Source organism: Dysidea avara, chromosome 6, assembly GCF_963678975.1.
Source record: "Dysidea avara chromosome 6, odDysAvar1.4, whole genome shotgun sequence".
Lineage (NCBI taxonomy): Eukaryota > Metazoa > Porifera > Demospongiae > Dictyoceratida > Dysideidae > Dysidea > Dysidea avara.
Window position 1 is genome coordinate 17,219,980 of NC_089277.1, and position 17,343 is coordinate 17,237,322.

The window sequence follows — 17,343 nt, forward strand, 5'->3', positions numbered from 1 at the left end:
CTAATGTCACTCTTCACTAGACCACTGATACATTCTTATGAAGGGAAAGACATAAATACATACACCATACACATGCATATTACACACAGACATTTGTAACTTTCAAAAAACTACATGACAGCCTTCACTAAATCGGAGCAAACAATGCATGAGTTGTCTGGTTACACATTTATGCCAGTGATAGCCAAGCAAATATTCCTCCTGATATAAAAGACATTTAACACATTCAATTGAAAACATGCAAATGGAAGCTACACATTAACAATGCAAGCACTACATTGGTATCCCTCACACACTTTGACTGTCTATTCAGCAGTGTTGGGCAAGTTACTTTTACAAATTAACTAGTTACATATTATTTGCAACTGAACTATTTAGTTACAGTTACATATTATCCAAAAATTAAAGTAACTATAATAATATTACATATTATATTACTTTGTGTCCACAGCCTTAAGCTGTCATATGTGAAACTACCACCTTATCACGTGACATGATTGCATTGTTGGACAATGTGCAAATCTTGGTTATAAGTAAGAAGCTGGTGAATAAGCTTCATTCAGTAGGCTTCATTGCTTCGTTGTGGCTAGGCGTTACTCAGTGGATTACTAACGAGATTAGTAACTTCATTACTTGTAGTAATAATATTACGTAATATTAGATTCATTACAGTAACTATATTACTTAGGTAATGCGTTACATTTGTTAGTAAAGTAACTTGAGTTATATTACCTGTTTTTATAGCGTATTTCGTTATATTACTTAGTTACCACAAAAGTAATAATATTACGTATCGCGTTGCTCCCAACACTGCTATTCAGTGTAAGAATTTCTTAAAGGCTTGTTCTAGCTATGTCACAAGTCATTTGTTTCTTAGCTGTATAGCACAATTCAATGGCATGGGTGGCTGAGAGAATGGCCCTGAGAACAGGTGTGTAACTCATGCATTTAATCTGTATCACAGGCAGTCAGTGTAAACGAATTGGGATGTTTTCTGTTATGCATTTAATCACATGCAGTCAGTTTTGAATGAATTGGGATGTTTGCTGTAAGATTGTGATATGTAATTTTGATGATGCACGACCACCCTCCTCTGTTGAGCAAAATTTTTAAATGCAGAAAGCTATAAAGGACAAGCACATTGTGTACTCAATATTGACAAAGATTTTAGTCCTAATTAATAAAGTCATAATACCATGATAACTAATTAAAGTTGAGTTACGTATATGATGTCATACAATTTTACTACGCTAATGTAAATCATTGCCTTCAGCATGTCACAACGATGATATTTAGTGTGCCAATTGTCTTGGCTCATGTCAGGTCAAGAGTTCACAACATTGTTATAGTTGGGGAAAGTATCGTACTTCTTTACAAATGCCTATTGTGAAGTATTTCAGTAAAACACTGCTTTCTCTAGGGTATTACTTTAACACTTTGAGTGTTGATGATACCTTCAGTAGTCTGCTTATTGAATCCACTCTACAGTAGTCTTTGTAATGAATAACTATATATAGGCTGAGCAGAAGCCCGACCAACTAACACATTAAAGGTGACTACAGGAACTTCATGATACATGTTAATACAGCTGTACTGAAGTAGGGTTCTCTCCCCCCTATAATATTACAACTTTAAGGAAAAATTAGAAATTTTAAGTTCAATTAGGGATCATAAAAAAAGTAGGGGGTCGCCTACACCTGCAAATATACTAGCGAGACTGAATTAGGGATTAAATGTTCACTAGTCTATCTGCAGGTGTAGGTGACCTCCCTTGTTTCCCTACTTTTTTTCTATGATCCCTAATCGAACTTAAAATTTCTAATTTTTCCTTAAATTTGTTTGTTTACTTTTTTTGTAACATTATTAGGACTGGTGAACTCACGCATACCGCATCAAAAGAAAGGATGGTTCCAGAATTAATGTTTTTGTCTCAACGCACACCCCAGCTATCAATTACTGCTTCGAAAGTGCAGCAGCCATTATGCTTCGATTTCAGCTATGTTCAGCCCATTACAAACAAAGAACAGTGTTAGAATCGTCTCTGCAATCAGTCCAGTCACCACGGAAAATACGGACGATTCCCATTACAAACGTACTGTAGGGAAGCCATGCATCTCACTACCACGAATCGACACCTTGGGCTGTCAGCAAAAAGAAATGGGACACAAAGGAGAACAAAGGTAAGTCCATGATGCATGCATTGTACGTACTGCGGTATGCCAAAAGGCACGTCTCAGGATGAAGCGACATCGAACAGTGAAAAAATCAAGCCCATAGCCTCAGCCATTATCGAGTTACGCTTGCCTGAAGGAAGGCAGGCAGGCAGGCAGGCAGGCAGGCAGTAGACAATTCCATTGAATAAACCTTTTTTTAAATTTCATAGCAATTTATTGGAAGCCTTTAGGATCATATTGAAGGCACATTTTGGGCTTGGTTATACCTAACCAATACTGCCAGGGTGCCAGGATGGGGTTGTTAAGCTGGTAACTTTTGGTTAAATTTTTTAGCTAGGAAAACCCAAATCTCCATGATCCCTAATATACAGTACTACCGTACTGTATGAACTCTTGGTTAGCTATAGCAAGTAGTCAGCCACAGATAATTCTTAGGGGTATTGAACACTCTCATTGAAAGAATTTGACATTCCACTATAGCCAGAATAACTGAATTGTCTGCAATAGTCGTTTTTTAGGAGACATAGCAGATTATTACTGTTCGGAGTTTCTTAATGTTACACCATTTATTTAGTCCTTTGCTGAGGAATTTGAAATCTTTACAAAACCTTATGAAAATAAGTTATGAATTTCACTAGTAGTTACAAACTACACATTGCATGTAAAATAAAGTAATTACAGTTGTTCTTCATAACAAATGTATTTGACACAATCAGATTTATCTTTGTGGTGCAATATAATGCTCCTTTGAAAGGAAGAATGTCCACCCATGACAACCAAACATTTGGCATTCTCTGCAATAGTTTTCTGCATTGCTCCAATATATCCACTGTCTTCAATACCATTAGCTGCTCTAATAAAGTCATTGTGGTACTCGTCAACAGTTTTATTGCCATACACAGCATTCAGTGCAGTCTGAAACACTTTAGTTCCTTTACCATCAAATGTATTGCTACTGTCATAGTCGTAATAATTCCCTGATGTTAGGTCACCAAACCTTCCTAAGTCAATAGATAAAAGGCTCCGGTTTGTCTCTAATCCTTTAAGAGCAATTGATATATTAGAAGCACATTTTAAAAAATATGCCAAAATTGCATCTCTTGAATATCCATTAAACATCATTGCATTTTTTCTGCCTTGTGTTCTAAATGCAACTGCTGTGTACTCATTTGTGTCAACTTTCAAAACTGTTTTAACATATCTTTTGCTGTCTTCAATTATTTTAGGACTAGGACGTGCCATAGCAAGAGCATTTTCTTCACCACGCTGAATAATTTGATTTTTTATTGTAATTCTGTCAAATTCCACTCCACGCCAAAATGAAAACCAATAAGTTACAGCATCATAATCACTGTCAATTATGTACGAGTTGAACTTTTCTAATGTAGGATAGAGACGCCCTTCATTAATAGCATAAGAAGCAAAACATACAATTTTTATTACCTCAAAGTGAAAATGATTCATTAAGGACTGTGTAGAGCTATTAAATCCTTTAAGTTCATTATTACACCCTCTGTGTTTCTTTAGATCATCATTGATGTATACTCCTCCAGGAGGTACTTCATATACTAGGATAACCACCACAACTTTTCTACTTGCATGTCTTATGAATGTATCCCAGGTTACCATAGGTGGGATACCACGCTTAGCTGTTTCATTAGTCCAGTATTCAAAGTCAAAATAATCTCTAAAATGTAGTGCATTTTCAAAATCAAAATTGTATAAAACTCTGCTGGGAAATCCAAGTACAGAATTACTAGTAAATGGTTCCACAACACTCAAATTTCCAGATTGGTTTGCCCACTTCTGAAATGACCACATGTTTAGTAATGCATTTGTCTGCTGTTCCCAGTAGCTAAGGCAAAGTGCAAACCCAGTCAAGGCTCTTTGATGATTTTGATGCACAGATTTATCCAGTAGTTGATCACTCTCACTTGGTGCTTGACTACTGCTGCCTGGCACTTGACTACTTCCACTTGGTGCTTGACTTGGTACTTTACTACTCTCACTTAGTGCTTGATTACTCTCACTTGGAACTTGACTATTTTCACTCCATGCTTGACTGCTCCTACTCTGTGTCTGACTGCTCTTACTTGGTGTTTGACTGCTCTTACTTGGTGTTTGACTGCTCTTACTTGGTGTTTGACTGCTCTTACTTGGTGCTTGGTTACTCTTACTCCATGCTTGACTGCTCTCACTCAGTGCTTGACTACTCTCATATGGACTGTCATTGTCACCAGTTGTTAAAGGAAGATCTTGATGGTTATCAAGCATCTGTTGATCGTTCTTGTGTGACTTTGTATTGATGGTCTGGCGTTTTTCATATAACAATGGTTGACCATTCTCGTATATAGTCATACTGGTATCACTGTAAAGTTTTACAACAACTTTAATACTTACGATACTGAGTATCAGTGCCAGAAAAATACAATATAACTTTCTTCTCGTACATTGCATCATCTGCAAATAATAAAACTACATAAACGTGCTCAGTTTCCAAATGTGGCAATGGATCTATATGCACAGTTTATTCCAATAGCAATCCAAAAAGAACACACTTAAGACGTATACTTCAAAATGGAACACATGCAACAAAACAGAGTATATGAAATATATGCACAATCCCATGCAAGGGTCTAGCTGCTGAGGGTGAGTGTGCATATATTAGGCAAAGCTCATCACAAGTGCCTGTGGTTATGCTCGACTTGGGTGACTCACCCACAAGTGTGGGAAACTACAGGCATGTGTATTTATTTTGGACCATGCAAATTTTCAGATGATGACCTCATACAGTACTGTGGTACTGATTATCATACAGTACAAATTACAATAGTGCTGTATATTAGGGATCATGAAGGTTTGGGCTTTTCTGGCCAAATATATCACCCCAAAACCAGCCTCACAATATACATTGGTGAGTGTATAAGCAACCCCAAGTGTCTACAGAGTGGTCAAAAACACTTTCAATAAGTAGCTATGGAATTTTATTTTATGTGTTTCATTTAGCAGAAGTTATGACTTACTTAATGCATGCCTGCCTGATGCCTTCAGACAAGCACAACTCAACAACTGCTAAGATTGCCTGATTTTTTCACTGTTAGATGTCGCTTCAGCCCAACTGGTGCCTTGTGGCATGCCGCAGTATGTACGATGCATGCTTCATGGACTTACCTGTGTTCTCCTTTGTGTCCCATTTATCTTTGCTGAAAGTGAAATCAGCATAGCACAGCATGATGGTGCCCCTATGTAACGGGAATCACCTGAGTTTTCCTTAGTGACTGGATTGATTGAAGAGGTTCTTCACATAGTGTTCTTCATTTATAATGCTGTGTAATTCGCTGAACATAGCTGAAAACAAAGTGTAATGGCACTTTGCTTTCAGTAATAATTGATAGTAGGGAAATCCGTTCATATATTAATTAGGGCTGTGCGATAATGAAAATACCTATATCTCGATAATGAAGACTAATTTTATCTCGATAATGATTTTATCGCAATAAGGAGCGATCTGCACTAAACAATATAACTATATACTTTCATACATTAGTAAATACACCATCTAAGGATAGTTTAGCAAATAGATGTACATTAAAAGTGATTTAAAACAGTTTATAAGTTGAGTTGGCAGGAGAATAGAGACAATTCCATAAATATGTAATCCGAATATTTTTGGAATTTACAAAAACTTACGGAAGTTTACTATATATTACCTCAATAGTAAAAAACTGTTATCTTTATCATGATAATAGAAATTATCTCGATAGGCATTTTATCTACATTATCTCCCAGCTCTAATTTTAATGGGTTGCCTGGCATCATTCTTACTTTTGATGCAGTATGTGCAGGTTTATTAGTCATAATATGATCTAATCAAAAACAGCCAAGCTGTAAAAAAAGGAGTGCGGCCCTTGAAAAGGCTATGGTGAAAAAAGATGTGAAATCCAAGGTGGCGGCCAAGAAATGGCTGTGATGGTAGGTTAATGGTAAAAGTTTTAATAACGACAATTCAGGTGAATTTGGTGCCGCTTGGTCAATTGGCACAAAATTCACCTGAATTGCCATTATTAAAATTTTTACCATTAACCTACCATCACAGCCATTTCTTGGCCGCCACCTTGGATTTCACATCTTTTTTCACCATAGCCTTTTCAAGGGCCGCACTCCTTTTTTTACAGCTTGGCTGTTTTTGATTAGATTTCACTTCTTTTTGTATTTGTATACCCCAAAGCCGGCTTATGGCCAGCTTTGGGGCTTTTTAACCTATATATTTTTCTTTACTACAAGAAAAAGAAAAAGATGAAGCAGATTTTATAAACACTTTAACTCATTCTGATTTTATCAGTAAATGTACAAATTATATATATAATGCATATATCAAGAGTTCATAATATAAAAAGAGAGCATATATTTATTACATGTCAATTAATCTCCACAGGATAAATCTCTCTACTGGGTGACTTGAAATGTAGCTGAAATCTCTACAGGGTGATCTGCTTGTACGTAGATGAATTCTTTACAGGATTCTCTCTACAGGGTGACTTGACTCTAGCTGAACTCTCTGCGGGGTTATCTGTTTGTAGTTGAATTCTCTACAGGGTGACTTGTTTGCAGCTGAACTCTCTACAAGGTAACTTCTTCTAGCTGATCTGTCTACAGGGTGACTTGTTTCTAGCTGGTCTCTCTACAGGACGATTTGTTTGTAGCTGAATTCTCTACAGGGTGATGTGTTTGCAGCTGAACTCTCTACATGGTGGTTGCTTTGTAGCTGAACTCTCTAAAAAAGGTGACTTCTTCTAGCTGAACTCTCTACAGTGTGATCTTTTCATAGCTGCATGAACTCTCTACAGGATGATTTGTTTGCAGCTGAACTCTCTACATGATGATTTGTTTGTAGCTGAACTCCCTACAAGGTAACTTCATCTAGCTGATCTATCTACAGGGTAATTTGTTTGTAGCTGAGTTCTCTACAGGGTGTTTGTTTGCAGCTGAATTCTCTACATGGTGGTTTCTTTATAGCTGAACTCTCTACAAGGTGACTTCTTCTAGCTGATCTCTCGACAGGGTGATTTGTTTGTAGCTGAACTCTCTACAGGTGATTTGTTTGTAGCTGAACTCTCTACAAGGTGATACTTCTAGGTGATCTCTCTACAGGATGACTTGTTCCTAACTGAACTCTCAACAGGGTGATCTGTTCATAGCTGAACTTTCTACTGGGTGATTTGTTTGCAGCTAAACTCTCTACATGGTGGTTTCTTTGTAGCTGAACTCTCTACAAAGTAACTTATACTACCTGATCTCTCTACAGTGTGACTTGTTTCCAGCTGATCTGTGATTTGTTTGTATCTGAACTCTGTACAGGCTGATTTGTTTGCAGCTGAACTATCTACATGGCGGGTTCTTTGTAGCTGAACTCTCTACATGGTGACTTCTTCTAGATGATCTCTCTACAGGGTGACTTGTTTCTAGCTGAACTCTCTACAGGTGATTTGTTTGCAGCTGAACTCTCTACATGGTGGTTTCTTTGTAGCTGAACTCTCTACAAGGTAACTTCTTCTAGCTGATCTCTCTACAGGGTGACTTGTTTCTAGCTGAACTCTCTACAGGTGATTTGTTTGTAGCTGAATTCTCTACAGAGTGATTTATTTGCAGCTGAACTCTCTACAAGGTGACTTCTTCTAGCTGAACTCTCTACAGAGTGATTGATTTTTTGCAGCTGAACTCTCTACATGGTGGTTTCTTTGTAACTTAGCTCTCTACAGGGTGATTTGTTTGTAGCTGAACTCTCTACAGGGTGATCTGTTCGTAGCTGAACTCCCTACAAGTAACTTCTTCTAGCTGATCTTTCTACAGGGCGATTTGTTCGTAGCTGAGTTCTCTACAGGGTGATTTGTTTGCAGCTGAACTCTCTACATGGTAGTTTCTTTGTAGCTGAACTCTCTACAATGTGACTTATTCTAGCTGAACTCTCTACAGGATGACTTGTTTCCAACTGATCTCTCTATAGGGTGACTTGTTTCTAGCTGAACTCTCTACAGGGGATTTGTTTACAGCTGAACTCTCTACATGGTGGTTTCTTTATAGCTGAACTCTCTACAATGTGACTTCTTCTAGCTGATCTCTCTGCAGGGTGATTAGTTTGTAGCTGAACTCTCTACAGGTGATTTGTTTGTAGCTGAATTTTCTACAAGGTGATACTTCTAGGTGATCTCTCTACAGGATTACTTGTTCCTAACTGAACTCTCAACAGGGTGATCTGTTCATAGCTGAACTTTCTACTGGGTGATTTGTTTGCAGCTTAACTCTCTACATGGTGATTTCTTTGTAGCTGAACTCTCTACAAGGTAACTTCTTCTAGCTGATCTTTCTACAGGGTGATTTGTTTGTAGCTGAATTCTCTACAGGTGACTTGTTTCTAGCTGATCTCTGTACAGGGTGACTTGTTCCTAGCTGAACTCTCTACAGGTTATTTGTTTGCAGCTGAACTCTCTTACATGGTGGTTTCTTTGTAGCTGAACTCTCTACAAGGTGACTTCTTCTAGCTGATCTCTCTACAAGATGACTTGTTTCTAACTGAACTCTCTACAGTGTGATCTGTTCATAGTGGAACTTTCTACTGGGTGATTTGTTTGCAGCTGAACTCTTTGCATGATTGTTTCTTTGTAACTGAACTCTCTACAAGGTAACTTCTTCTAGCTGATCTCTCTACAGGGCAATTTGTTTGAGCTGAACTCTCTACATGATGGTTTCTTTGTAGCTGAACTCTCTATTAGGTACCTTCTTCTGGCTGATCTGACTACAGGGTGACTTATTTGTAGCTGAATTCCCTACAGAATAACTTACAATGTAATATAATTGAGTAAATTATAAATGCAGCTGAATGCTTTATTAGGGTGACTGTTCTATTAGAGTATCTCGATCTCGCATTTGCTACACGTAGTTGCGTTTCGAATCATAACTCAGTGGTTTGTAATCCGATTCTTCTGTACTACTGCAAGGGCTTTCTATGATGATTATTCCAGCTACATACTGATTTTCAGCTCATTGCTCTAAGCGGTTTGCCTGATAGACACGAAAACTAATAGTATTTTTATTCATAAAAATCGATCGCGTAATTTTGACACAGGTTGGGTTTTGTGTCATATCTCCGTGGTCTTTATCCCGATTCCTTTCAAACCACAAAAAGGCACTCCTACGATGGTTGCTCCATCTACATAGCAATTTTCAACTGATTCCTCAAAGGAGTTTACCCTGTAGGCGTGACAGACCTTCGACCTTATTTTACGCAAATAATCGGTCATAACTCCGTGAATGTTCATCGGATTCCTACCAAAGTTGGTACAAAGATCCGCCTTAATGAGTCCTTTAAGTGTGCCAAATTTCAGCCCGATCCGAGCACGCATTCGTGTTTTATGGCGGATTGTGCGAAGTGTGCGAAATGAAGTAGAAGAAAAAACGAAGAAATTAAAACGAAATTTTGTTCGCTCGTATCTCGGAAATGGCTGGAGCGATTTTCTTCAAATTTGGTGTGTAGACTCCCCTTGCTGGCCGGCACCTCTCTAGCAAATTTGGTTCCAATCGGATAAGGGATCACAGAGCTACATAGGTGTGAAAATTGCGTTTTCTTTCTTCCTGTTAATATACTCACGGGTGGCACGCCGGCTTCTTGGGCCGCACGACACACTACCGTGTGTCTTGATATCAATTTTAAAAAGTAAACAAAAAGGTAGGGGTATAGATTGAAGTAGGGATTAAATGTCTACTAATATATCTGCAGGTGTAGGCGACCTTCCTTGCTTCACAACTTTTTGTAGCTATGATCCCTAATCAGACTGAAAATTCCAATATTTTCCTTCTTATTATTACAATAAAAGGTGCTGAACTAAAGAATATCAGGCAAAGTCAATCTCTATGTTTATATTATTGTAGTGATCCCTGTCTGATCAATCATTGTTTAAAAGTGTGGGCCAATAACCCTCAGAGTGACACACAATGTTAGAAATTACGATTGTGGGTTTGAATTTGTATTAATTTTTTACTTTTTTGCAGTATATTTAAGACTACTAACTTTGCTATAGGGACAGGTTACAACATTAAGTAAAGTACTTAAGACTATAAGTCACTACTAAAATGCATATACTCTTCATATCTTGAGCATCCGGGTTACGTTGAATGTTCAAAATATGGAGCATTGTGATTAGCGTCTCAATAGTGAACAATGCAAATGGGCCAAAACACACATAACAGGTGTATACAGAGATCAGCTAGAACAAGTTACCTTGTAGAGAGATCAGCTAGAACAAGTTACCATGTAGAGAGATCAGCTAGAACAAGTTACCATGTAGAGAGATCAGCTAGAACAAGTTACCATGTAGAGAGATCAGCTAGAACAAGCTACCATGTAGAGAGATCAGCTAGAACAAGTTACCATGTAGAGAGATCAGCTAGAACAAGTTACCATGTAGAGAGATCAGCTAGAAACAAGTCACCCTGCAGAGAGATCAGCTAGAAACATGTCACTCTGTAGAGAGATCAGCTAGAAACAAGTCGCCCTGCAGAGAGATCAGCTAGCAACAAATCACCTTGTAGAGAGTTCAGCTAAAAACAAATCACCCTGTAGAGAGTTCAGCCACAAACAAGTCACCTTGTAGAGAATTCAGCTGCATTTCAAGTAACCCGGGGAAGAGATCAGCTACAAACAAGTTATCCTGTAGAAGAATTGGCATGTAATATTATATAATAAATTTGTATATTGAATGTTGCTGTTGTATTTAGGTAACTGCTTTATTAGAGTATCTTGAATGGTCCTCAGCTAACTGGACTATGAGTGATGTTTAAGAGAAGTGGTCATGGTATGCCTTGTTTTCCCCGTGCTACTATACTCAGCCACCTAAGAATGCTTTCTAGTATGACCCACACACCATGGTGATACATGGAATAAGAGTCAAAATTAGTGTAACAATGTCATAACGGAGAAACATGGAAAACTACAGAACAAAACAAAGCGGTACGAAGTATTGTAATAACGAACTCTCTATTGAAGTGTAAATTGGTCTACTACTGTTGATACAAGTAATGATATTCATGTTCTAACATCATTACCTTGTTAAAACAGGTATCTGGATTCAGAATGGTGGAATGGAATGGTGGAATGGAAATAAGATAATTTCATCCAGTGGTTACCTCTTTATAAATACTACCTCCTAATGAAGACCACCTCTTTATAAAAACCACTTAACTATAATGTCTAAATTTTGACAATTAATTTCAATTAAATGGTACTACAGAACTATAGTGGTTATATAAAGCACAACATATTGTAACCACTTCATCAATAGGTGACAAATTATCATCTCCGGTATATACTAATTGGAAAGGTAGGCTGTAAAATCATGCAGTTCTGCCTAACAGCACCAATAACTCTCTCCACATGTATTCTTACTTGGGACAGCTGTCTTGAGGTATCAGTTTGCTAAGCTGACGCTTTTCTTGTGTGAAAGGAGGATGCTTAACTTCTGTATACAGCAAACCTACACTTTCCTTGAGGGAGGTATAACACTGAACTTTTATATCATTATTATGCAGGCTTTCTCTGTTAACCACCTTTTCTGTTAGCTTTTTGATTAAATCAATATGTTTATAACGTTTCTTGGATGTCGATTGCTCATCTTCCAAGCCTCAACAAAAATCACAACTGAAAACTGGTTCGTGATCTGTAGCATCTTCAGAAAAAGGCATCATAATAACTTCATCATCCTCCTCCTCAACATCATCACAAGAATCATCTACTGTCTCATCAGCACTGTCTAAGACGCTGTGAATTTCATCTGAGTCAGTGTTACTTTCATCATCATCATCACCATTGTTTCATTCCCATATTCAGCTTCTTTATTCTCTTCCCTACTGCAGGGGTGGATCTAGGATTTATAAAAGGGGGGCTAACTCAAGGTACTATAATACTTGGGTGGAGGTGTGCAGAGCATACTGGAACTAGGGGGTCTGGGGGCATCCCCCCTGGGAATTTTTGAAAAATAGATGCTAAAATACAGCAATTTGGAGACATTTCCACATAAAATGCATATTTCTGCCTGTAGATATTTTATATATTGCCTTTAGATATATATGGCTCTCTGCAGCATTTGCTAATGGAAAGGTTTGGGTAGGTTCAGACAACCAAGCACATGATGCATCCTATCACAATGGCATGCATGGTAGAATAATAATGTTCAAACCTGGAAAATTTAGAAATTTGAATGTTACGAGATTGAATCTGAGAGCATTTTCAATGGAAATTGTGCACCTGAATAAAGTATACCGGTACTGGTAATAACTACACAAGTAGATGAACAAGCCTTTAAACAGACCAGTGCACTTCATTGTATGTATAGGAGCAGGCAGATTGGAAAAATTCCATAGACTTTTTGCTTACACTGAATGTTCTATTAGAGTAGTTAGGTGACTGTTCTATTAGAGTATCTCAATCTTGTACACCTCCAATGCTGATCCGAGTCCTTGTTGCATAACCTTTACCATAAATCCACTAATAATGCCTTGGAAAGATGTTTATAAGGTGGTTTATGAGTATTTGTATTATTAGTGATCATATAATTATGCTAAGACAAAATTTCATTATAATCTTCAGCATATTGATTAAGTAAAGCGTAAAAGTGAAAGGGGGCTTCAGCCCACAAAGTCCACCCCTTAGATCCACCCCTGTACTGGACAAGGCTTGTTGTACAGCATATATAGAGCCATTTGCATTTGGTCGCCTATCTTTGTTGAAATACACTATTCTCCAGTATTCACTTTGTAGATGATTTATTATAACCTGTGGAAATATTGTAGGGATATAGTTGGGTGCCTAAGGATCACTGCTCTTCTGGCCTGTCACAAAGTGCTCACTGCATGCAGATGCAAGTATTAGCATTGGGAACCCAGTAATCACATTTCACAGTCACTATCTATTTACTTCACTTCAGAGGACATAATTTTTGGGGGGGTTGATGGAAATTGTGATGGAAATTGAAATTTTATTCTTTATTAATACATTGTGGCAGCCAAACTACACAAAAGTTCTTCACCATCACTGTACACACTATACAAGACACAAAAAGCGAGACACAAAAAGCGAGACACAAAAAGCGAGACACAAAAAGCCTGAGTGGTCTGGAGTCTGGACCACTCATCCATTCAAAAATGGTTTCTTAGATATTCACATGATATTTGAGTAAGGTCGACACACCCCTTGCAAACTCTTATAACTCACAATAGCAGCTTTATATCTCTCAACTTATTAGACTAGTCTATGGACTGTAATGAGCCAGTAAGTAAAAAATAAAGATGTATACTTATTAGCAAAGGAAAGTTATCACGTATTTTATCTATTTCCAGTTGATTGTAATCTTAACTTTCCAGTTGAAGGCTCAGCCTGTGAAACCTGTTCACAACAGTAAAAATTAGCCGAGCAAAAAAATTCTAAAGTTAGTTACATATACATATAAATCAAATGTTCCAATGTTCATTGCTACTAATTTTTGGAGTATTAACAATAGAGTAGGGTAAGCTGTTCCAGTCATACTAAAAAAACAACTTTGTACAGGTAATCACACATATTTGAGTGTAATCAGGAATAACTGCATGAGTATCAGTCAAAATTGCACGAGGCGAATGATCGCCAAGTGCAATTTTGGCTGTTATGAGTACAATTACTCCATAATTGCATGAAAAGTGTGATTACCTATACTAATCACATAGTGATCACCCTTCATGGTTTGTAGCACCATGGACAATGTATGTCACATGGATTGGAAACACCTGTATTATTTACATAATGATGTCATGGGGCATCCTCATTTCAGTGTGGTCTCGACAAGTGGAAGATTTCGTTGTTCTTGTAACCAGCAAATTGGTGTTTGTTGTTTACAGCTGGGTTAGTTACCACCTACACTAATTGGAGGCTGGACTGGGTAGAGACTCTAGAGAGTAGTAAACAACAGTGTAAGGTTCAAAGGTGAAATAAGGTGTTTCAAAACGGTTGTGCAAATTTCCTGAAGAAACAGAAAGTGTAGCGTTGTTTCTTTGCTGCTGTTTACACCACTTGTAGCAGGTAGAGTGTAGTAGGCTAGCTAGATATTCATCATTTTGCTGTGTATTTCCACTGTTTTGATAAAACTTCAGAAAACAGGCACTACTTTGTGCAATTGTTTAGCTGCTGAGCAGTACTGTAGCATAAAATATATTTCAATATATCACACATTTCTTTGGTTGTGTAAATGCAGTGACGAGAAGTTGGCTGCTGGTGAATTATTAGCTGGTGCATACCTGCCATTGTCATCTGTTGCAAACAATATTTCTCCCAATGTCCACAGACACGCTGTGTTCTTGTTCAGTACACAACGCAACACAATAAACAATGTAAAAGGAATATCCATGCCTTCAAAGTGGCCTTCAAACAAGCGAGAGAAAGCCAAACAGCCGCCTAGTACATTTCAACAAATTTCCCAATGTATTGGTGCACCATAACTAGGATAGGAAAATAATGTAACGGGTATTTCCTATCCATTAGGAACACATACATTTTCTATGGTAGCACACATCTATCCAGGTCTGTGAGGCCATCAACTTCTAACAGGTGATTACATCATTCTTCTAGAACTTAAAAGGATTCTTGATTTGATTGGTTTATTATTATATCATTCATTGTTGTACTTAACAGGTTTCTGTTGTCAGTTTATTTGATAGGCATCACTTTCTTGTCGCACTTAAAAGGCTTCTGTGATTGTTATTTTATTGGCTATTTTAGTGCAATTTCATTTAATGTGCAAGTGTTTTAAGTGCTCTGGTATTTGCACTGGATGCTCAACAGACACTAAATTAAAGAAGATATCCATGTTTTCAAAACAGCATGGAAAACTACATTAATCTCTACACCTGATGGTGGTTGTCTGCTGCTTCTAGATATAGTGATTGGCGAGTTATGAGCTGCTGAAATGTAAAACACCTGGCGAAAAAGTTATCTAGTGATGAATGCAAGCAGGTGCTTGTTTCTATGTTTATATAAATAACAACACTAAAACAAGCATTAGGATCACCTGGATAGAGTTTACTGACTTGCTAAACAAGGTGATCACTTGTTGGCCTGTCAAGTTGATTTTAGCCTTTATCTTTGACATGATCCATGGAATACTGTATTTGCCAATCAGTTCTGGGTGGTTTTCAAGTACAAACTCACAATTATCAACCATGGAAAGCATTAATATTGTACAGCAAAATCTTAAACTTTGCGGCTCTATAACTCACTCATCCTTTACCTTATTCACAGAAGAATACCACGAAGTGAAAGAGATGGTTTCATTCTATCTACAAAGAATTAGAACATACTGCATACTTTGTAAGTAACGGAGATTTATCCACTGATTATCATTGTTTTCCCAATGGCTTCAATACATTTTTATGGGCATCCACAGTATCCAGTTGTTATGTCATACGCAATTAACACTAATTGCATTTTTAAAGCCCTTAAATGAATTGGTCTACTACAGAAACAAACCATGCAATTTGTGATTAATTGCACTCCTACTATTGGGAGTAAACTAAATCACTTTGTGATTAGCTTCACAAATCACACTACAGCAACCATCATGAATTTTCAAATCACAAATCAGGTTTCAAATCACATGCAGATTGCATGCAAAGGTGTCACATCCCTCATCAAAGTGTCAAAATCCTTGTGCTCACACAATTTTTCTGCCAATTATCAGCTCGCCCAGCACAGATAAAATTACTCTACACTACTTAAATAATCCCTTCTACTACTCTCTCTCTCTACAGATAATGTGGTTACATTTTAGAAAACCAGTTTCAATAACCCTGATGAGCTGCTCCAATAGCATGTGTAGTTTTGTGCCCCCCACGAAAGTGATTATGTAACTGTGACATCAGGTGTCACCATTCTTATAATGATCTGGTTTCATGTAAACCACAGATTTACATTAAACTGGTCAATACAAATCAAGCTTCTGCATAGCTATAGTCTCGTTTTATAAGAGTGAGGTGCACAAAACTAACATAGCTATAGAGTGCTGTTGCCCTGACCACACAAGGCCAGGCAAACTTGATCAATTGTTTCTCATCCCTGCCCGCATCTCTTTTACCCCACCACCTCTAATTTCATTATTGCTGCTATCAATCATGTGCACACATTTTGATGCTAAGAAGGTTGGCATTTTATAGCACAGTAAGTCTCACTTCACCTCAGAAATGGTGGTAAAACACGCGGTAAAATGTAGGTACAAGTTCTTGAAAGGCTTTAACTAATGTTCATAGTGATAGACAGTTCGATTTGGAGTATATTTTCTAATAATGAATAATAATTTATTAATGAACAATGACCTCCTGCCCGCATGGAAATCTGAATTTTTGTGGATGAAAAATAACCAATCACGTTTGCCTGGCCTAAGCAGGGGCCGGCGTATATACTGTGATCGGTATCATGATCTAACCGACCATATAAACATATCATGGCCTCACGGCGTGTGACTCCAATGTGGTATTGGTAATGACCGGCTCGCCCGCACTGTACTCTATATTTCCTCGACATTTTCTGATGAAAACAATATCACCAAGTAGTGGCCTTAATTGATTCGTTGTGACCTTAAGTTACTCGTTATGACCCATTATACCTAGTACTTGCCACAATATATAGCTAGCTAGACTAATTTTCATACCTCTGCACCGGCAGTAAAAATACCTATGCCGGGCAGGCGCTGATGAAAAACAGAAAATCATTAAATAATAGTGGCCTAATATAACTCAGTACAACTTGTCTCATATGAAGCAGCGTAATATCAGGGTCAACGACGTGTCGTGTGCGACTGGCGTCACAATGTGGCCCAATGAACTACCGGTAGTATATGCCCTGTCCAAACGGCTGTTTTAATACGTTTTAATAAATAAGCCAGATTAGATTAAGGGAAATCTCCACTTGTACAACAATTAACAACTTACGGCATCACTTGTAGTTCTAAGTCTCGCGTGGCCAGACCGCTTTTTCTCTTACAGGTATCTCGTTACACTATTCCAATCGATAAGGGCCGCGTGCTCGTCGGAGCAGGCGCTTATAATTTCCAATCAATTTTTGTAAAAGAAAAAACCCGGCACTCCCAGAGTAGTC

At 37.8% G+C, this 17,343-nt stretch overlaps 1 protein-coding gene across 3 annotated transcripts in view; it reads right to left on the minus strand.

Moving 5' to 3' along the window:
* The window catches only part of LOC136258552 (uncharacterized), a 43,038-nt gene extending 25,717 nt beyond the window's left edge, over positions 1 to 17,321 (minus strand). The window contains exons 1-2 of one of the 3 annotated variants that reach the window (XM_066051870.1): positions 17,178 to 17,321; positions 2,744 to 4,634 (exon numbers count right to left, since the gene is read on the minus strand). In XM_066051870.1, coding sequence (XP_065907942.1) covers positions 2,850 to 4,634 — 1,785 coding nt within the window. In that variant the 5' untranslated portion in view covers positions 17,178 to 17,321 and the 3' untranslated portion in view covers positions 2,744 to 2,849. Of the gene's footprint in view, positions 1 to 2,743; positions 4,635 to 11,613; positions 11,715 to 17,177 lie in introns of those variants that run through there. The other 2 variants (XM_066051871.1, XR_010702820.1) reach the window with 2 other exon arrangements.
* Positions 17,322 to 17,343: the final 22 nt, after the last annotated feature.